At 37.8% G+C, this 23,681-nt stretch overlaps 1 protein-coding gene across 3 annotated transcripts in view; it reads right to left on the reverse strand.

Moving 5' to 3' along the window:
• Positions 1-23,681, reverse strand: part of ERMP1 (endoplasmic reticulum metallopeptidase 1) — a 50,230-nt gene that overhangs the window by 12,883 nt on the left and 13,666 nt on the right. For 2 of the 3 annotated variants that reach the window (XM_068552004.1, XM_068552002.1), the window contains 9 exons: positions 19,962-20,108; positions 19,209-19,301; positions 16,799-17,011; positions 15,715-15,935; positions 12,267-12,441; positions 11,686-11,876; positions 7,752-7,904; positions 5,432-5,634; positions 4,742-4,857 (listed from right to left, as the gene is read on the reverse strand). In XM_068552004.1, coding sequence (XP_068408105.1) covers positions 4,742-4,857; positions 5,432-5,634; positions 7,752-7,904; positions 11,686-11,876; positions 12,267-12,441; positions 15,715-15,935; positions 16,799-17,011; positions 19,209-19,301; positions 19,962-20,108 — 1,512 coding nt within the window. The remainder of the gene's footprint in view (positions 1-4,741; positions 4,858-5,431; positions 5,635-7,751; positions 7,905-11,685; positions 11,877-12,266; positions 12,442-15,714; positions 15,936-16,798; positions 17,012-19,208; positions 19,302-19,961; positions 20,109-23,681) is intronic. The other variant, XM_068552003.1, reaches the window with a different exon arrangement.

Raw genomic sequence — 23,681 nt, forward strand, 5'->3', positions numbered from 1 at the left:
AGGGATCAATCCAAGAAGAAGATATAACAATTATAAATATATATGCACCCAACATAGGAGCACCTCAATACATAAGGCAACTGCTAACAGCTATAAAAGAGGAAATCGACAGTAACACAATAATAGTGGGGGACTTTAACACTTCACTTACACCAATGGACAGATCATCCAAAATGAAAATAAATAAGGAAACAGAAGCTTTAAATGACACAATAGACCAGATAGATTTAATTGATATATATAGGACATTCCATCCAAAAACAGCAGATTACACGTTCTTCTCAAGTGCGCACGGAACATTCTCCAGGATAGATCACACCTTGGGTCACAAATCAAGCCTCAGTAAATTTACGAAAATTGAAATCATATCAAGCATCTTTTCTGACCACAACGCTATGAGATTAGAAATGATTTACAGGGAAAAAAACGTAAAAAAGACAAACACATGGAGGCTAAACAATACGTTACTAAATAACCAAGAGATCACTGAAGAAATCAAAGAGGAAATAAAAAAATACCTAGAGACAAATGACAATGAAAACACGACGACCCAAAACCTATGGGATGCAGCAAAAGCGGTTCTAAGAGGGAAGTTTATAGCTATACAAGCCTACCTAAAGAAACAAGAAAAATCTCAAGTAAACAATCTAACCTTACACCTAAAGAAACTAGAGAAAGAAGAACAAACAAAACCCAAAGTTAGCAGAAGGAAAGAAATCATAAAGATCAGAGCAGAAATAAATGAAATAGAAACAAAGAAAACAATAGCAAAGATCAATAAAACTAAAAGTTGGTTCTTTGAGAAGATAAACAAAATTGATAAGCCATTAGCCAGACTCATCAAGAAAAAGAGGGAGAGGACTCAAATCAATAAAATCAGAAATGAAAAAGGAGAAGTTACAACAGACACTGCAGAAATACAAAGCATCCTAAGAGACTACTACAAGCAACTTTATGCCAATAAAATGGACAACCTGGAAGAAATGGACAAATTCTTAGAAAGGTATAACCTTCCAAGACTGAACCAGGAAGAAACAGAAAATATGAACAGACCAATCACAAGTAATGAAATTGAAACTGTGATTAAAAATCTTCCAACAAACGAAAGTCCAGGACCAGATGGCTTCACAGGTGAATTCTATCAAACATTTAGAGAAGAGCTGACACCCATCCTTCTCAAACTCTTCCAAAAGATTGCAGAGGAAGGAACACTCCCAAACTCATTCTATGAGGCCACCATCACCCTGATACCAAAACCAGACAAAGACACTACAAAAAAAGAAAATTACAGACCAATATCACTGATGAATATAGATGCAAAAATCCTCAACAAAATACTAGCAAACAGAATCCAACAACACATTAAAAGGATCATACACCACGATCAAGTGGGATTTATCCCAGGGATGCAAGGATTCTTCAATATACACAAATCAATCAATGTGATACACCATATTAACAAATTGAAGAATAAAAACCATATGATCATCTCAATAGATGCAGAAAAAGCTTTTGACAAAATTCAACACCCATTTCTGATAAAAACTCTCCAGAAAGTGGGCATAGAGGGAACCTACCTCAACATAATAAAGGCCATATATGACAAACCCACAGCAAACATCATTCTCAATGGTGAAAAACTGAAAGCATTTCCTCTAAGATCAGGAACGAGACAAGGATGTCCACTCTCACCGCTATTATTCAACATAGTTCTGGAAGTCTTAGCCACGGCAATCAGAGAAGAAAAAGAAATAAAAGGAATACAAATTGGAAAAGAAGAAGTAAAACTGTCACTGTTTGCGGATGACATGATACTATACATAGAGAATCCTAAAACTGCCACCAGAAAACTGCTAGAGCTAATTAATGAATATGGTAAAGTTGCAGGATACAAAATTAATGCACAGAAATCTCTTGCATTCCTATACACTAATGATGAAAAATCTGAAAGAGAAATTATGGAAACACTCCCATTTACCATTGCAACAAAAAGAATAAAATACTTAGGAATAAACCTACCTAGGGAGACAAAAGACCTGTATGCAGAAAACTATAAGACACTGATGAAAGAAATTAAAGATGATACCAACAGATGGAGAGATATACCATGTTCTTGGATTGGAAGAATCAACATTGTGAAAATGACTATACTACCCAAAGCAATCTACAGATTCAATGCAATCCCTATCAAATTACCAATGGCATTTTTTACGGAGCTAGAACAAATCATCTTAAAATTTGTATGGAGACACAAAAGACCCCGAATAGCCAAAGCAATCTTGAGGCAAAAAAACGGAGCTGGAGGAATCAGACTCCGTGACTTCAGACTATACTACAAAGCTACAGTAATCAAGACAATATGGTACTGGCACAAAAACAGAAACATAGATCAATGGAACAAGATAGAAAGCCCAGAGATTAACCCACGCACCTATGGTCAACTAATCTATGACAAAGGAGGCAAAGATATACAATGGAGAAAAGACAGTCTCTTCAATAAGTGGTGGTGGGAAAACTGGACAGCTACATGTAAAAGAATGAAATTAGAATACTCCCTAACACCATACACAAAAATAAACTCAAAATGGATTAGAGACCTAAATATAAGACTGGACACTATAAAACTCTTAGAGGAAAACATAGGAAGAACACTCTTTGACATAAATCACAGCAAGATCTTTTTTGATCCACCTCCTAGAGTAATGGAAATAAAAAAAAAAATAAACAAATGGAACCTAACGAAACTTAAAAGCTTTTGCAAAGCAAAGGAAACTACAAACAAGAGGAAAAGACAACCCTCAGAATAGGAGAAAATATTTGCAAATGAATCAACGGACAAAGGATTAATCTCCAACATATATAAACAGCTCATGCAGCTCAATATTAAAAAAACAAACAACCCAATCCAAAAATGGGCAAAAGACCTAAATAGACATTTCTCCAAAGAAGACATACAGATGGCCAAGAAGCACATGAAAAGCTGCTCAACATCACTAATTATTAGAGACATGCAAATCAAAACTACAATGAGGTATCACCTCACACCAGTTAGAATGGGTATCATCAGAAAATCTACAAACAACAAATGCTGGAGCAGGTATGGAGAAAAGGGAACCCTCTGGCACTGTTGGTGGGAATGTAAATTGATACAGCCACTATGGAGAACAGTATGGAGGTTCCTTAAAAAACTAAAAATAGAATTACCATATGACCCAGCAATCCCACTACTGGGCATATACCCAGAGAAAACCATAATTCAAAAAGACACATGCACCTGAATGTTCATTGCAGCACTATTTACAATAGCCAGGTCATGGAGGCAACCTAAATGCCCATCAACAGACGAATGGATAAAGAAGATGTGGTACATATATACAATGGAATATTACTCAGCCATAAAAAGGAACGAAATTGGGTCATTTGTAGAGACGTGGATGGATCTAGGAACTGTCATACAGAGTGAAGTAAGTCAGAAAGAGAAAAACAAATATCGTATATTAACGCATATATGTGGAACCTAGAAAAACGGTACAGATGAACCGGTTTGCAGGGCAGAAATTGAAACACAGATGTGGAGAACGTACGTATGGACACCAAGTGGGGAAAGTGGCGGGGGGTGGCGGTGGTGGTGTGATGAATGGGGCGATTGGAATTGACATGTATACACTGATGTGTATAAAATGGATGACTAATAAGAACCTGCTGTATAAAAAAATAAATTTTAAAAATTAAAAAAAAAAAAAGAATGGCTAAAATCCAAAGCACTAACAGCACCAAATGCTGGTGAGAATGTAGAGCAACAGGAACTCACATTCATTGCTGGTGGGAATTCATACTGCCTTTGGAAGACACTTCGGCAGTTTCTTACGAAGGTAAATATAAGCTTACTATACAGTCCAGCAATTGCACTCCTAGATATTTATCCAAATGAGTTGAAAACTTATTCTACACAAAAATCTGCACACAAATGTGTATAGAAGCTTTACTCACAACTGCCAAAAACTGGAAGCAACCAAGATGTTCCTCAGTAGGTCAGAAGATAAACAAACTGTGGTACATTCACAGCAATAAAAAGAAATGAGCTATCAAGCCACTCAAAAGACATAAAGGCACCTTAAATGAAAATTACTAAACAAAAGAAGCCAATCCGAAAAGGCTACAAAGTATAATTCCAGCTATATGATATTCTGGAAAAGGCAAAACAATGGAGACAGTAAAAAGATCAGTGGTTGCCAGAGGGAGGAAGGAGAGAGGGGTGAATAAGTGGAGACAGGGGATTTGAGGGCAGTGAATCTATTCTGTATGATACTGTAATGGTAGACACATGACCATATGCATCTGTCAAAACCCACAGAACTAAACAACACAAAGAGTGAACTAAGTCTAATGTAAACTAAGGACTTTAGTTAATAATAATGTATCAATGTAGGCTCATCAATTGTAAGAGATGTACCATACTTAATGCAAAAGGGATAATAATAAGGGAAGCTGGGGGGTAGAAGGGACAATAGGGAAATCTCTGTACTTTCTGGTCAATTTTTCTGTAAACTTAAAACTACTCTAAAAAATAAAGTCTATTAAATTTTCTTTTAAAAATCATAACCAGCTTCAATTGCTTTTAAAAACACCAAGTTCTTCCTAAGTTGCTGGTCACTATTATACATTTGAGGGAAAAAATATACATGCATATTAAAATTTTTAAGAAGTGACAGAGAGAAGAAAAAACTATCATATGACTTACCTGTTACTTCAAAGGTCAGCTTTACAGAATCCCAGGGTGTCTGTTCTTTGGATACTAGTCTGAAATGAGCAGCTTCTTTTGGAGAAACTTCTGGGGCAGGAAGATACCAGTTTTTCCTATTTGGAAAGGTAACTTCAATATTCAGGTTGCTTTATTAGTTGATTTTGAGCTATAATTCATGGAAGTGCTCAGAATATAATAAACACATAAACTGATGGATATGATAAACAATGTCAGTTTCTCTGAAGCCCAGGTCATTGTGTAATAAAACCTTCCCAAAGATAAGAACAAGGATCCTAGGTGATCTTGATTCCACTACCCATCCTATTTCTTCTCATCCATTCCTTCACTGCCAAACCATAAAAACTTCCCAGAAATAAAACAATTTGAAATTGATGCTTAGCTGCTTGCTATCTGTTAGACCAGTTAAGAGGGCTACACTTTCTAACTATTCAGCTTTCTAGAGGAAAGACTTCCTATTTGAAAAAGCAAAATTTGGGGGAGAATAAAAAACTTCTGAGTGCTTTATCCCACAAAGAAATACAACTTTTGTAGTGATATTAAAAAAAAAATAGTATAAACAGCACTCAACTTCTGTGTTAACCAGTTTAAATAATAAAGTACTGATACAGTGATAGGACTTGAGAACAAACTAACCGCCAACTAAAAGCAGAAAAGTAATGAACCAACCTTATGAGAAAGTGCACTGGAAGATACCAAGGGAAACCACATAGGGGTGCGTTCTCCTCACAGTGAGCTCGGATGGTATCGTTGATCTCGGGAATGTGAGGTGTTATGTGAGACATTCCGGTATAATCAAACCCGTTGATCCATATTCCAGAGTCTCGTTTAACTACGTTTCCATCCAAGTCATGAAATGTTCTAGTCACATGCTGAAAAGAACAAGACTAATGAGGAAACTACTGTTTGAACTCCTTCACCCACATCCCCACTCCAGATTAACAGAAATGACTAAATGACAATACCAAGAAATGATGAGGCTACTGAGCAACAGGAACCCACCGCTGGCACAATCACTTTAGGAGGCTGCTTGGCATTACCTAATAAAGTTAACATGCGCATACCCTTCAAGCCAGCAACTCCACTCCTGAATATGGACCTTAGAGAAACTCTTGCAAGGTACAGAAGTTTTGGTTCAGCATTGTCCATATTAGCAAAAACTGGAAACAACCCAACTGCTCATTAACAGTAGAATGGGCAAATAAATTGGGGCATCATCCTATGACAGAAGTCTATTCAGCAATGAAAAATAATGAACTACAGTGACACAAATCAACCTGGAAGACTCTGACATGCTGTTGGGCAATAAGAAGCAAGCCACCAAAAAGTATACGGTATGGCTTTACCTGTAAGAAGCTCAAAAACAGGCAAAACTATATGTTGTTGTTTAGCGATTAATACATATGTGGTAAAATAATGATTAACTCCAACCTTTAAGATAGTCAGTACTTTGGGGGGTGGTAAGAGGGAGAGGAGTAAAAGAGTTGGGATTAAGAAGGGCATACTGAGGTTTTCTAAGGTACAGCTAATGATCTTTTAAACTCAGCAGATACTCACATGATTATTTTATTATTTCTTTCAAATATATTTCTATATTTAAATTTCATATAAAATTTTTCTGAAAACCTACTATTTCAGATATAAGAGACATGAAAACTAGAACTCCTAAAAGTCCTAAAAGGACTTAAATACATTCTAAAAGAAATACACACACATTTCTCTTTCGGGGTGTTACATGCTAATTCATGTGCAGAGAAAAATAGGAATCACAGCTCACCACTAGATGACAGACCTGTGCCTAACAGAATTCTATGAAAAGGCACCAATGCTCCATCTGGAATAGCTCTATTAACAACGGAAACCAGCCTGAAGAATATCAAACAGGAAAAGAAAAAGGATTGCAAAGGGCAGGGGTAAACCACAGCCCACAGGCCAAATGGCCCACTGCCATTTTTATAAATAAAGCTTTATTAAAACATGGCCACATTCATCTGCAGGTATCGTCTATGGCTCCTTTCACTCTGTAGAAACAGAGTAGCTGCAACAGAGACCACATGGCTGGCAGAGCCTAAAATATTTATTTTCTGGCCCTTTATAGGAAAAGTTTGTCAACTTCTGGCACTGGGGAAGAAGAGAACCCCAAAACAAATCAGAACAAGAGTTTTTAAAAATAAAAATCTAGCTTTTCCTAATGACTACTGATGTGATTGTAAAATTTGTCGCATAAAACGTATCACTGTGTCCTACAGGACTGGAAACAAAAACAAGGAATAGTTGGCTCTTTCTCAAAATCTCCTCTCTGATATTTAAGTTCAAATATATTATTACTACTTACTCAAGTCCTTGAATAATTATCTAGGTTATGACTCTTGGCTTTTCTGTTTGGCCACTCCATTCCCTCTAACAGAGAGGAAGACTGGAAAAAAGGTGACTTAAGTTCTTTTTCCTGTTTTAACACCAGCTCTAAAAAGTTTGCAGAAAAACCTGAAATCTAAGAAAGTTCTAAATCTTTTATTAATATCTAAGTTATTATATTTTCACTGTCACATTACCTTGAACATTACCGAAGATCAATCTTACCGCATTTTAAAGAATCTGTTTCATTTTGCCAGTTGACAGGAGGTCATATTTTTACTCAGCCCACAGACATTATTACAGTCTGTACTTCTGACAGCTCATTATTCCATGATACATATTTGCTCTCGTTTTTCCACGTAGGTACATTTTTGTAATTTGAACAGTAATAAGAGCAACAAGCAGACATTTCCGATTCAGGCTCTTAGGAGAAGTGTTTCTAGCTGATAAGAATGCCTCTTGATGGTCGGTCTTTTCCTCACTGCCTTACACAAAATAGTCGAGGTACAACTAACAGGTCAACAGTAGAAAAGTCACTTATGTGTTTCGAGCTTCACTGTTGACTAGTAAGCTCAAAACACCATAAGCCTTTCCTCTCCAGGATCTCAAACAGCTCAGGCAAAATCGCTCTTACCTGAAGGAACACTCTCTTTGGCTTTGGACTGGCAGGGTTGGAGCTGTATGGGAAAAAAGTTCCACTGCAAACAAGGAGGAATGCAATTGTACATACCAAAGTTAAAGTTAGCATAGTTCTTTTTGTGCTTTTGGCAAGGTAGATGAAGTTAATCTAAAACACAAAACACAAAAATAGAAAAATTACCATTGGCAGAAAGGTGGCTTTACTGACTTTACTTTGTAACAGGTATTGTCAGACAGATAATAAAGGACATGTATCAGCATGTGCTACCATACTCCAGCTCCCAGTACACAAAGCACTAATTATAAGGGACTTCCATCACAAGTCAGAGCCTAAATAAATGAGAGATGCCCCCATCTGCATGATGGTGCCTTTCTGACAGGCAGCCAGACAGTAAGAGGGAAAAAGGAAACTGAGACAGTGTCTCTGCTCAGTCAGCCAAGAGACTAGAGGATGTACATCCACCATCAGTCAAACCATGACCTTATTTTATTTCCGATTCTATCAAACCCTGTAAGTTAACTGCACAGCAGACACTATTTGGGTTGTACCAAACATCATGACATCAGGCTTTTATTAAAGAACCAGAGGTAAGCTTTTAAGCAAGTAAGTAGGCCTATTTCGACAAAACTCAAGTTCTAATAATGCTTTCATAATGTGCCTATGTGCTGGATTCATCTTTTAGATGCACCTTCAAGACTCTGCCTGTGGACCTGCACATAAGGAAAAACTGCAATAAAAGTAATTCTGCACCTGAGACTAACACAATATTGTAAATCAACTTATAGTTCACTTGGAAAAAAACCCAAAAAACTATGAAAATTGAAACCAGGGAAAAAAGGTAATTCTGCCCTTGTCACTGCAGAGTTAACCAAGGCCAACACAATCAAAATAACAAATCTGAACTTGGGCAGGAAAAGCAAGTGGCTCAGTCTCAAGATGGGCATCCAGGAAGTCCTAAATATGCTTATATTAATTTTTAAATTGTAATAAAATCACTGAATTAAAAATTGCGGGGGACACATGATTATAGAATATGTCCACAGATCCCTTAGGGGTTCTGAAGGAGCCACTTTGAGAAACAATGACCTAGTCCCTGCTCCCCCTTTTGCCTTCTCCCCCTTATTGCCCACCCTCCAGGGTCAATATGTAGAAAAGTGAAGAACATAAATGTGAAAATATTTATACTGAGATGAAAATGAAAAATTAAGCAGCTATTCATAACCTACCATATACTCTACTATATGAAACTAAGAGATTTTATATCTACAGTGTAACAATATGCCAACCAGGGTAATCTCCAGCAAAACAGTACTGGTCTTAAGTCGAAGATCTTAATGTTTTTACACTGAAGGACAGAAATAAGACAAAGTACCCAAGGATTTATGGCAGTGAGTTAGCAAAACACAATTTGTTACCCTGTCCGTCGCTCTTTCTCCTAACAGTAACAATATTTAAAATGTGGCTCCTTAGAACAGTGTCAAATAGCCTGCCAAGTAATGAGTTTCACCTCCACTGGTTAAGTTTAGGTATACAGAGTCGTTTGGGTCCAAATAAAACCTCCCTGTCATAATGCTGTGGCTCCTGCCATTCGCAACCCTGTTGCTACCCAAAGTTGTCCTACAACTTCAGGTTAAGCTACAGTTTCCACATCCATATTTTCTCTTCTCCAGGTCATGAGGCTCATCTTCTGCCTCTTCCACCCACCTTCTGGAAGAGGTTTGGTAATGGTGATAAATGAAAAGGTGATCAGAGTGGGAGAGAAGGAAGAAGAGAATGGCCTCAGTGACAATGTGTTTGGATCCCACTGTATTAAATTTTACTGTCTTTTGTCTTAAATGTTACATCTGATATCACTCTAGGTTCCGAAATGGGTGTGAAATAAAATGAAGAGAAGCGTGAAAAGGGACTATGAAGTGTCCAATGTGTGCTGGCTCTTTCTCTGTTTCTCTCTGAGAATCTCCTCCTGATCCCACTCCTATCAGCAGTCTCATTTAATCAATATAACCATGATGGCCCCAGCACAGGATAACCCCAGGAAACCTGTTAACCGATCATTTGACAGCAATTTAATTGCTTCCTAGCAAATATATTTAATAAATCCCCAAGGACTAAAAGACAAGCTCTCTGAAGTGTGCATTGTGGTTCAATTCTCCATTACTCAAGGAGAAAAGTCTCACTCTATTAAAAAGCCACTATCTGTAACACAGCTACACATAAATAAGAAAATAGCGAAGAGAATGATAACCCACAGCATCAAAGGGCAGCAGAGTTATTTCACATTATAATGAACATTAAATGAGGGTTTAAAGTATTCCAAGAGCCACTCTCCAAAAGTAATTTAGAAGGTAATAAACTTTAATCTACTTGCTTACGGTTTCCAAGATTTCCATGCTTTTGGGGTCATTTTCAATTTCCACAGTGAAGTTTTCAGGGTTCATTTTGTCCCCTTCCCTATGGAACAGAACTGAAATGCCCCACATTCTGATCATCTTTTATGAGCATCAATAGCTTTCATTCATTGACTATGATTTAAATACACTGCAGGGGGTGGGGGGGAGTCCAGTTCATAACTTAGCTGACTCTAGATTACAACCTAATCTACATGTGATGAAACTACATCTCCTTTAGTCCTCACAACAGCAAACCATCTATTAAGATGTACAGAGGATTTAAAGGCTTAATATTAAAACCAAAAGAAGTAAACCCTGAAGGCAACAAAGAACATTTTAGAATTTTCCATCTATCCCTGCAAATACCGGTAAGGACTAAATCATAATATTAAAAGTGAAATGGCTGCAATGCTCAGATTTGTTTCAGAACTAGTACAGCTGATCTCAAACAATAGCGTGCATAAGAATTACTCTACAGGGCTGTATACGCAGTCACACACACAGCTATTTATTTGCTATTTAAGGGACTACCATGGACAGTGCTGACCACGCACGTGGTACTTTTATCTGCTGTCCCTGGACCCTAGTCCCCACATGAGATGCCCTTTACTATATCAGTGTGAAAAAGCGCACTCTTCTCTCCATGAAGGGAAGAGCTATAATAGTCATAGCTACTTTTTCTAGTTGGTACCCTAGCCTCAAATCTCAGAGTGTACCTACGGGTATTCAGTAAATACTTCTTACTCTTAAGGACTGCAATGAAAAGAGCCACAAAACAGCAGCCAGGCCAGAGTCCTGGAGAGTGCCGACACCACGCCAAGGGCAGGACTCTGCCTGGAGCTTGCTCTAACAGAGGGCAGTCTGGTTGTCAACTCTGCATCATGTCTTTTCTTCCCTCTGGAGAGTCCCAGGGAGGAGAAGCAGGGATGGCACAGGTAGGACTCTCCCTGCGAGGGCAGAACACTGATACAGTAAAATGACAAGGCCTGTAACATGTATTCATTACTCGGTAAAGGAAGGCATGTTTGGGTGTCGTAAGTGTATGTCACTCGAGGACACAGACTCGATCAGTGACCTTGGCTGCGCCAGCAGCAAGGCAGGTGAACGACAAGGGAAAACTCCTCATCAGAATTAGTCTTTCTTCACTAGCTCTAACAGCACCAATGAAACTACCATGTATTTATTAACATTTTCCTCTAATTAGTAAGTTCAAAACACACTCTAAAAATTCACCACTAAGCAATCTCTACCAATTCTCACTTGGTATTCGTTCCACACATTCAAATTCAGGTAGTTTGAAAGCTATTTGAAAAGAAGTATAATCAGAGGATTTGGGAGGATGAGGAAGCAAAATTAACAACAAAACCGCCCTTCTACATTTTCTGCCCATACCGAACCCACAATATGCAGAGTCATTCACCATTTCTTTTGCTTAAGAGTAGAATCAACACTATTTCACAGGATCTAGCATGGCAAAACTCACCATGGATTTATATATAAAATGAAGAAGGAAATTAAAAAAAATTTTTTTTCCTTACAAAATAGGATGAGAGAATCATTGTACAACCAGCCAAAATAGAAGCCAGCACAACATCAGGTGGAATTTCCGAACCACTCCTCCCAAGGATAGGGGTAAACATCTCAAATACGGCCCAGATGAGGTACAATGCATAAAGATAAGGAATAAACATCCCCAAAAGGTAAAAGGCAATAAATTTTCCTCCGGCACCTACAGAAAAAGAGAAAGAAAACACATCTCTGAAATTCTCCAGTGAGATAACAGCTTTTTATAGTCCTGGTATACCTTCGCACCTAACAGAAATTAGGTTAGCTCTGACTCTTGCCCTTTTGGTACATGTTATCTTAGTGAGATAAAACACTTTGACTTAGGGTAGAATACAAATAAGAAAACAAAATATGTAATATATTAATTAGCATGTGCTCATTTACGTGTAAGGTGTAAGATAAAAATCTGTGTCATCTGAAAATTAAAAAGAAACAAACAGCAACAATTTAGAAAGCCTACCCAAAAAGATCAAATATGGAAATAGTCCCTGGAAGCCTTATCTTATGTATTTTAAGGTATTTCCCATTTGTATCACAACCAAAAATACCCTACCATGCCGCCTAAAGTCCTTGTGCACGCAAAGCTTTGTGAGCAATGGGAATGCCACCCAGACAGCGCTAATAAATGCCGAGCAGAGCCCTTGGTAAGTGAGAGCTGTAAGGAACCCACAGTGCACAAACAGAGAGACGTCAAAAAATACTTCTCCCAGATACTGGTCACTGGCATTCTGAAAGAAAGAAAATACACAAGTAGTCTCATTCATGGGCCATTCATAAAGATCTTCTATTGTAGTGTAACTTCCACTGCTCCAAAAAGCTATGTTTTGTTTGGAGCAGGGTCTATCCTTTAAACTTTAAAGTAAACACTGACAAAGCTACCTCCTATCATAAAGTAATAAATTCAAATTACTGCACAGGAAAGGGGAATTTAACAAGATGGGGTAAAAACATCATTACTTGTATATAATCTGTGCTCTCCCTCCACCAGGCTGAAAGACCTTTGGAAATGTTCTAAAATAGAAGAAAGGACTCTCCTAAAAACATTCACCTCTGTAAGCTCTTTTATTCATGCAACTTACAAGGAATGTCAAGCAAACTGGAGAAATGACCTATGTGAAGGCGGCTGCAGCGCCACCAACAGCACAGCTTGAGAACTGCAGGACCTTTAGAGCACACAGCCATGGGGTTTTTTTGCTTGATTCCTGAGTCTTTTCTATCTCCAACTGGTCTTGTAGCACAACTTTGCCCCCATCCTGGATTCCTGGTGGTTTCACGTTATAAAATTTGATCTACATTTTATGAGCTCTGAAGTCTGAGGATTCCTGTGCAGCACCTTGAGTTCTTCAGAAGAAAGTTGCCATATGAACTTAATACATTTTAACATCTGCACCAGCGATTCTATTAATGTAAACATGAAAGTTATAATTTTAGTGCAGAAATACCAAAACAGAAATAGATATATTTAAGCTTTTCTCTCTCCTCTGCCTTCTCATTACTGTATAGTCCAGGGCATGTTTGTTATAAGGGTCCCTAACTCAAGAGCTCAAAAGAGTTTGTCACATGTTTTCAAAACAAGTTAAAGTTCACTTGACAAACCTTCTTTGGACAATGAAAGATAGGGTGTCATCGTTAAATAATTAGATGTTCAACATTGTTAATCAAGAGTCATGGTCGGGCTTCCCTGGTGGCGCAGTGGTTAAGAATCCTCCTGCCAATGCAGGGGACACGGGTTCGAGCCCTGGTCCGGGAAGATCCCACATGCCGCAGAGCAACTAAGCCCGTGAGCCACAACTACTGAAGCTTGCGCGCCCAGAGCCGGTGCTCCGCAACAAGAGAAGCCACCGCAATGAGAAGCCCGCACACCACTCTCTGTAACTGAAGAAAGCCCGTGCACAGCAATGAGATCCAATGCAACCAAAAATAAATACATTTCTAAAAAAAAAAAAAAAAAAAAGTCATGGTCTTCAAAAAGAATAAAATAATTCTCAGGATTCAATTTGAAGCCAAATTCACTCAGACATTTAAAAACAAAGATCTCAACAACGAAGACTGTAATAACTGGAAATGTTTTACATTGTTCCCACATTGTACCCAAGTCCAAACATCCCTCAAATCTAGTTCCCCTCTCCCCATCTCTATTATCCCTCTACCCCTTCCAATCCATTCTATACACTGTTACCAGTGTGTTCCTACTAAATCACAAATTCTCTCACTCAATATCCTGCTTAGAAATTTTAAATTGTGGCCCCACTGATTTTTAGGGTCATGCTCCAACTTCACCCTGGCCTACTTTCCCAGTTATTATCCTACCAACCTCATCTTCACCACACTGAACTTTTTATTGACTGTGAGCCAAATGCATCTTGTACGTTCCCACCTTTGCCCATCAACCTGTTCTCTATCTGGCACACTTCTACTCAGGCTTCAAAAACCCAGTTCAAATGTCACCACCTCCTTCATGAAGCCTTCCTGACTTCCACAAACAAAATTCATCTCTCCTGGCCCTATATTCCTACAGCACTGTGAATATATCACTCTACTTCACTTCGGCCCAATGTACTGAAACCCCTGTGATTTCCCCATCGTTTCATCCCCAAATGAAACTGTGAGCTCCTCAAAGTAAAAGACTATGTCCTGAATCTCTGTACCAGGCCTTAGCATGGAAGCCCACTGGATACTCAAAGACCATTTGTGAAATGAAAATAAAACACACTACTCTTTACATTGTGCCTTCAGCCCGAAGTTTTGTAATCAGACAAGTGAAATCAGTCAAAGTAAATAGAACTTTACTAAGCATTTCTGTCTTACCCTCTACTGAACCCCAATGCCGTATCAACGACAGTCAGCCACACTCTGACTGGTTACATACCATGGCACTAAGAATAAGCATGTGAAATTGAGCCCCATGGTATAATTCTTTTGGAGACAGAAGCCACTAAGATACAAGCATTGGCTCAACCATAAACAGATGGCTAATCTCAAAGAACCTTTCTTCAATAGGGCCTAAAACACAGAAGGGCTCCTCAGATCATATCCCAACATGAACTGAAACTGAGACCAAGGTTCAGGTACCAAAGACATCCTTGTGAAAGGATGCTGTATTATAGTCTTCCATGTCTCCATTCTAATCCTCAGCAGTACAAACCGAAAAAACAGGTGTATACTGGCCATCTTGAAAATGACGGAACTAAGAAAGATTTTCCCTTTAACTCTCTTAGAAAATCAGAAACACTGCTTGCTCTCTCACTGTAATTTATTTTTAGTCCTATTATCTCATAACCCTAACACCTAATTTTGTTTTTACCAAACAAAATACACTGGTATACAGTTGAAACCATAACAATATGGCTATATTCTCTAAGTCAGCATAAATCATTTTGGAACCCTATCTCCCTTCCCTTATTCTCCTTAGCAATGTGTCAGTATAACCCCCAGACCACAAAGGCATGCTGACAGAATCTGCATCAACAACATAAAAGTTAAAAAAAAAAAAAAAAGTGAAGGAAACTGAAAACTTTAAGCGCAGCTTTAAGTGCAACGTTCATTCAGGCAGCAAACACTGGGTGTTAGTGCTGCGTCAGACACTGCCTAAGCACAGGGGACAATGAACAAAACAATCCATGCCCTCAAGGAGCTTACAGTCCAGTGGAAAACAGCGCTATTCAAATATAAATAATTGGGTGATCCCAAAGAAGGCTGGTAGATTCAAGAGCATGGCTACAAAAACTGCAGAGTCAGGAGAGGCAAAAGGCTATGCTAACACACCTTGCTGTCACCAACACCCCAAACTGTTTGCAGCTTCATAACCTCATTTGAAGTCTGCTACCCTCAGAATGAGAAGCCTTCCAGAAAGTCAACACAGATCTGGGAGTCAATTATCTATAGCCATGCCAAACAATCTTTGATAGCTCAAAAGGCCAAACACAAGGAACACCCACCTGAGTTTGTCTTCAATCCTAGAAGGCAGCAAAAAGAAATCAATAAATATGCCCAACACTTACCACATAATGAAATCTTTTTGCGAGGGTATGTATGAATATTATTTTGGCAACAGCTGCAGTTCCATACAGACAAACAGAGACGTAGAAGTGGTTATACCATGAGAGAGACTGTCCAATAAGAGAGATGAACACTGCTATAATGAGAACTGTAACCAAGCTAGTAAACCAGCTTATCAGAGTGATGCCAAGTCCACAGAAGAAGTCCTTTGTATAGGCAGCAGCTAATGGAGAGAAAACAAAAAGTAGAGATCACCGTCTTTATCAAATCAATTTCATAACCAGTCAGTAGAATTAAAGGAGCAAACATTAAAACAAAATTCACCATTGTAATTGAAAATACTGAAATTTCTTAGGGGTAAGGTTTGTTAAACACTACACAGGGAAAGTATCAGTGAATAAGATTCAAGTATTGACATCTACTCAGAGTCTGTGGGTGCAAAAGACGCAAAGAGATAAGTCTTCAGGAGTAGTTCAGATATATTCCTGGCTAGAAAAGTGGGTTGTCTTAATCTTCATCACCTTTGGGATGCTTTGTGTATTGAAATAACAGCAGAAATGGAAGGCAAAGTTCCATATAAAATCTTACTAAAAGAAGCTAACAGAGGAATAGAAGTAGCATGAGAAAATAACCAGTGATAAATGAGTATTTAAATTGCTGCTAAATATTTTATCTGATAACAGCACACACCAACTTAGAGTACAAAACATAGTAGAAGGAGACCAATTTAACCAGAAGAAGCTCATTTATACTCCAGAACAGTGTGCTATTGGTCTGCAGTGTGGACAAGAATTTTTAATGGGACTCTTCACTAAAAGTCAGTCTTTACAAACCATTTTCCACAAGCTTTTGTGGTACTTCTATGAAGTGCATAAGTACATAAAACTTGCCTGCTTCACCAAGACTAAAAGTATAATGAGCATATCAACCTGATATTCATTTACAAGTTTCTTACAACAGTATAAATCAAATGTTATTTTTCGTAAGATTTTTAACTTCTTGGAAAGATATAAGCAAAGTGACTAAAAAACTTCAGGCAAATTCCATATCCGTGCCAGTACTGTAGTTTTAAAGGAAAATACTTACTCTTATTTTGGGGCTGCAATAATTTCTTTCCCAGGTATAAAGCAACAGCCATTACCACCATGTAGTTAATTATCAAGCCAACACGAGAGGGGTAGGCAATGACAAACAGGCCAAGCACATCAAAGAAGACCATGTTTCCATGTTGATACTTAGAAGAAGAAGCCAACATATCAGATGTAGCTAGATATTTAACAACTGCTAAAATGTTGTCACCTATTAGTTAAAAAAAAAAAAAAAAAGAAAGGTAACAAAGTTGAATAAACCATCCACTGTTGGAGTAAAGAAATACCTAGAAAGACTGTGAACAGAAATAGCTTTCTACCATCCTACTGCTCTCCCCCACTTTTCTTACTAAATATCTCAGATAAGGTCCATGCCCCCTACTCTTGTTTCCTCTCCACTTCAAAGCTCAGCGACCTGGTCTTCATCCTTTCTCTTCTATTTATTACAGCTACTCCCTGATCAGTTCTACCCTCACTGTTGACAAATCCAGTGGCTGTTTCTTAGTCCTTCTTCATTTAATATATACTTAATGTAGCAGACACTGCTCTAGATACCAGAAATTCAGTGGGGAACCAAGAAGCTCATGAAGCTCACAAACACCAAACAAGTTATTACACGTGTGTTAAGAATTAATAAGGAATGTCAATGATATTCCAATTAAAAAAAGAAAGAATAAGGAGAGAGTCCCCTAAAAACATATCACGGGAGACTAATGGAGTTTGAGAAGTCAGGGAAGCACTCGAGGAAGTGAAATTTACAGCTAAAGGATGGACAGGAGCTACATCGCGGGAGAGATTGTCCAGACTGAGACTGTTCATCTGTGTAGATGAAGGCCCTGAGGAGGGCAATTTCCAGATACAGGGTGGAAAAAAAGTCCGGAATGAGGAGAGAGAGTATTCAGCAATGAAGCTGGAGAGCTGGGAGAGTCATTATCAGGCAGAATCTGGCACATCAGATGCTGTCACAAATATCTGTTATATCAATCACTGACTAAATGAGTTTGAACTTAATAATGAAGAATTATCAGAAGACATGAATGACTGGCATTTCTTCCTGCTGCTCATCCCACTGACTTTCTCTTTCCACTGAAGACACCACCTCTGTCTTACTGCGGGATTTCTTTCATTGGCTCTTCTGTCACACCTTAGAATGTGTCTTCCTCAAAGCTCAAGTTTAGTCCTCTACCTTTGCTTCCCTCTTCCAAAAACCATTTCCATTCTCCATACGTCTGTGGTTTTCTCTATGCCTTTAATTTCCAAACCCAGAAACCCAGTTCTGTCATGAGCTCTAACAGTGTATCTATACTTTCATCTTGTCAGTTCACAGACACCCTCCGTCTTACATCTGACAGACTTCAGTCTCCTCCCCCTCTTCATGACTGCTCTGGATGGGGGCCTCCTTCCCGTGTTCCCATCATGGTCAATGGCATCATCTCTCCCCTGGCCAGCTAGGCCTGATGCTGCCCCTTCTATCTAATCTGTCAAGTTTTGTTGAATTTACATTCCAAATATACCTAATTTTCTATCTCCTTGCTTTCATTTCTATCTTTGCTCAACACCCCAGTCTAGGTCCTTTACTATTCCATACGAAAATTACTGTTGGAACAGCCCTGACTCCTGGCTCTCTCCCTGTCTCCACCATCCACTCCACACTGCATCACCAGACTAACAGCATTTTAAACCATCATTCATTCATGTACTCAGGCCTTTGATGATTCCTTATTCCTGCAGCATCTTCTTGCTGATTTTTAAAGCTTTCTACAATTTTCTCTACCCTATACACTTACACCTCATTTCTCTCTATTTCTGAAAATGCAACCTCCATTCTGACAAGCTACTCACCAACAGCCCCTCATACACAAACACAACCTACTCGCGCTCTGCTCTTCCTTGGGACACACCCTCTCTTCTCCATTGTGCCAAATCCCACCAACTCTTATTAAGGCTCAGAAACAGACTCACCTCCCCTGACTACTATAGATCTCTCTGGAAAACACTTTAACTCCCTTGCCCCTTGTCCTGACACCTGTCCTATAACCCACTCACTGGCCCTCACCACCCAACCTCGGATCGATGTAACTTTTCCAGACCTGGGCAAGTTGCCCAAACATGTGCTTGCACCACCTCCAATGTATAGCTTCCATTTTGGCTACACTCGCATCACTCAGCAATCCGACCATAACCCTGGGTCAACACCCTTTCAAATTCCTCATAATGAATAGTCTTATGTTCTTAACTGCTAAACTAGACTTCAAGGCTAAAATTCAAAGCCTCATCTAACTCCAAAGCCCCACCTCATTTACACCATACACTGCCTCCCTAATGCACAGGACACAGAATATTTATAGGTTTACCGGTCATCCACAGTATTCCATCTTAATATCAAAAGTCTAAATTAGAATACCAACCTGCTCGCTGAATGGAATCTGTTAGAATTCTGTCCGCTGTGTCATACTTGGTGTGATAAATGTATCCATTCTCAATAAAAGCTAAGTCTATTCCTAAGACATACAGAAAAAAAAAAAAGTCATTTTAAAGATCAACCTTACTTTAGGCCTACTTGTTTAATGTATTAAATTCCTGAAAGACAAAACATCAAAGCAGTGGCATGATTGTTTGTCACATTCATGAATGCATGATGTAAATTCTCTTCCAAATTCTCACAGAACCAATAGTTATGGTACATAATTCAATGCACAATGACTGGGGCATTACAATTCACACAGCAAGGGGTAGGAATATTGAGCACGGGAGGTCATCAAAACTTTGCCATCTACATCCTTGCCAGGCCAGAGCCAAATTTTAACTTCAAATAAGCTGTACAAGTCCCCAGGGCAGTTGGCAAAGCAAGATAACAATGAAAAAGACCCCTGAAGGATCTATTACCATCTTTTGGGAATGAAGTGCTAACCAGTCCTCCCCTGTTCTGTCACACTGTGGGCCAAGATGACATGTTCTAGAAAAGGGAAGCATTTAAATTAGACTGGAGTTTAAAAGAAAAAGAAACTATCAGGATCTCTCTTTCAGTAAGTCAAAATATGCAGTTTTCACATAGAGAATTTGCTCTCAGAAAATGCTGCTCACTCACAAACTTCCAAAAAGTAAAACTTGTTTTTGATTAATCATTGTCACAAAAAAGCCCGTAACGACTGACAGAATACCTGGAATGTTCCCAAAATCCCTGTAGATACGAAAGTCAGTATCTGAAGGAATGATTCCACTCTGGAAAACCTCCTGAGCCACCACGGAAGCAAAAGGGTGTTTAGCTGCTGAAACATAAGCTTGGACCAACCAAGGATTTTCAGGACCTGAAATGAAACATGACAACACAATACAAGGTTAATCTGGTAAATATTTTTAATACAGTAATTTTTTAAACACACCTAAAATAGTTACTGTGGTGATTTGGGGAGATAGGTCAAGAGTTTGTTTTTTTGAATCCTATTTTCTGTATTTTCCAACATTTCTTTGATAAATGTGTATGACTTTTTAGAATGAAAAATGACCTTTAAGAAAACAAAATTGCTTTTAATTATAAAATAACAGCACTATAAAAACTTTAAGTTTAAAAATGAAAAACCACTAAGATAACTATCATCATTTTTATATCTTCAATTTTCTTACAAATGTATGACTGTGTGTACATAGCTGTACTGATACGGTATATATACTCTCTACATTGCTCTTTCACTTAACAGTGTACTAAATGCATTTTCCTATGTTGCTAGATATTACAATGATCATTTTAAGAACTGCATAATCACTGAATATATCATAAATTTCCTTACTACTATACTTATAATTTTTATCATTATTAATAATTCTGCATTAACATCTTCATGTACATACAGCTTTTTTCAAATGTGGGAGTTTTTTCTTTAGGATAGCAAGATAAATTGTATTACTGTTCCCAATTATTCACTCCTCCCTCCCATATAACTTATAATGCCTCCCTGGGGAAGGAGCACATACATAAATTGCTTCGGTCAATTGATTGTGAATGGGAGAGAAATGAACTTCAACTGAGAAGACTCTGAAGAGCCATCACATGGTCCATCTCTCCCATTAACTTTGGCCCTGAGATTAAAACATCCCTGATGAGGGCTTCTCCTTCAGCCTAGGTCTCAGAATGAATAAGACACATGGAACATAATAACCATGGGATGTAGCTGCAGTTACTCAGGAACCAGAATGTAATGCAAGCAACAAATAAGCCTTTGCTATTGTAATCCACTGAGATTCAAGGGTTGTATGTTACAACTAAATTTACCAAAAAGTTGTCTGCTGTAGACAGATCAAGTAACTGTATTTCAGGAAATCTAAGAATATTAACATTTTTACAACTTTATAAACAGATAATCAATTTGCTTTCCTACAGAAAAAAATAACCATAAATGGTGGGGGAGGGAATGGGTGGAGAAACACTACAGAACCAGACACCCAAGTGACCCAGAGACTGGAGTTACCAGGCATGGATTTTAAAATAAATATTATTAATTATTCAAAAACACAGATGATAGCAAGAATTTCACTAGACAAGTACAGCCTATTAACAAAGAGTGAGAGACATAGTCAAATGGAAAGCCTAGAACCAAAAAGCATAATAATTGATGTTAAGAATTTTAATACATATATAGTTTAATACAAAATTAAACACAACAGGAGAAAAAATTATAGATCCAGAGAATTAAAGCACAAAAGGAAATAGGGATGGAAAACATAGAAATGCTTATAATACATATGGGATACAGTGAAAAAGTCTAACGTGAGTAACTGGAATCTCAGAGGAAGAGGAGAAAGAATGGAGTAGAAGCAATGTTTAAAGAGGTAAAGGCCAATAATTTCCCAAAACTTACAGAAAATACCAAGCTATGAATTCAAAAAGCCCTACAAACCCCAAATAGGATAAATATAAAAAAAACATACTCAGCACCAAGATCTTTGCTTCTGAATACCATTATCCACTAAAAGAACCAGTTCTCCCTAAAGATATGCCCAATTCCAGATCTGAGCCTAGGAAAATACTGGTAAGTGGGATCATCTTGTGCCAGAAAGTAAGAAAGTGCTCAGACAAACATGTCAGAGACATGTCAAAGGGACAGGCACCAGCTGAAGGGGCTGCCACTGGCCTAAACTGGAACAATTCATGCATCAAAATGATTATAACAGAATATAAAATCCATAAAATAAAACATACATGAAACATTGAAATAAATACAAGGGAGAAGAGAAAGCCTTCCTTCTAGCGAGCTCCAACTATTAACTATAGAGGGAATGACGGACCCAGAAAACAGCATCTGGCTAACATTATAGTAAAAATGCTTTGTGGCAAGAATCATCAATGATTGCTAAAACTAGGATCAAAGTTTCGTAAGAAACAGGATATTTACACAGCCTCAAAATATTTATTACAAAGGTGTAACTTTACAAAGTACAAAAACCTGGCAAATATAATCAAGTGATAGAAGGTTAACACCGTCAGTAATCAGACAGACATTACATGCTCCTGATGTGATGCACTGAGAAGAACACAAATGTAAAAGGAAAAAGAAAAATGATGGTGGGGAAACAGATTATCAAACCATATCATGTTAAAATATTGTTACTATTACAATTAGATATTAATAAAGTTATACGATTAAAATATTAAAACCACATTGAAAAACAGATAAAGCTAAACTACAAAGGAAAGAAAGTAATGATCATAAAAATTAGGATAATGGCTAACCTTAGATGAGAGGGAGGGAGTTGTATTTGAGAAGGGGCGGGTGGAAAACTTCTGGGAGGGTGTAGCAAGAGTCTATCCTCTTTCACACGTGGGGGTTAGAAGGGTATTCACTTTATAATAATTAAGTTCACACTGATATTTTTTATGTGCATGTTATATAATGACTGTGATGTATCAAAATACATCTGACATTTGATCCTGGATTGGAACTCAGACTAAAAAACAAAACAAAGGATGTTATCGGAACAATAGAAATCTGAATATGTACTGCTTATTCACTAACAGTTTTATATTAATGTCACACTTTTTGAGTGTGATAAATGTACTGTTATTGAAGGAACATATCCTTGCTCTTTATCTCCCTTACTCTGATAATGTGGTGAACTACATAGAGTGACTCAAATATTAAGCCATCTTCATTTACCATTAGTAAAACTGCAGGATGTAAAATCATTCCACAAAATCATTTGCATTTCTATACACTAATAATGAACTATCAGAGAGAGAAATTAAGAAAATAATCCCATTTCCAATTGCATCAAAAAGCATAAAATACCAAGGAATAAATTTAACCAAGGAGGTGAAAGAAATGTACACTGAAAACTTTAAGACACTGATGAAAGAAATTGAAGATAACACAAATAAATGGAAGAAACTGTGTGCTCATAGACTGGAAAAATTAATATTGTTAAAATGTCTGTGCCACACAAAGCATCTACAGATTCAATGCAATCCCTACCAAAATTCCAATGGCATTTTTCACAGAAATAAAACAAACAATCCTAAAATTTGTATGAAACCACAAAAGACCCCAAACAGCCAAAGCGACTTTAAGCAAGAAGAACAAAGCTAGAGACATCACACTTCCTGATTGGAAACTATATTACAAAGCACTAGTAATGAAAACAGTATAATACTGGCATAAAAACAGAAACATAGATCAATGGAACAGAATAAAGTTCAGAAGTAAACTCACATATATATGGTCAATTAATTTACAACAAAAGAGCCAAGAATATACAATTGGTAAGGGACAGTCTTTTCAAATAAATGATATTGGGAAAACTGAACCGCCACAAGCAAAATAATGGAAAGGGACCACTATCTTACACCATACACAAAAATTAACTCAAAATGGATTGAAGATTTGAAC

The sequence above is a fragment of the Eschrichtius robustus genome, chromosome 10 (assembly GCF_028021215.1).
Source record: "Eschrichtius robustus isolate mEscRob2 chromosome 10, mEscRob2.pri, whole genome shotgun sequence".
NCBI classification, from domain to species: Eukaryota; Metazoa; Chordata; class Mammalia; order Artiodactyla; family Eschrichtiidae; genus Eschrichtius; species Eschrichtius robustus.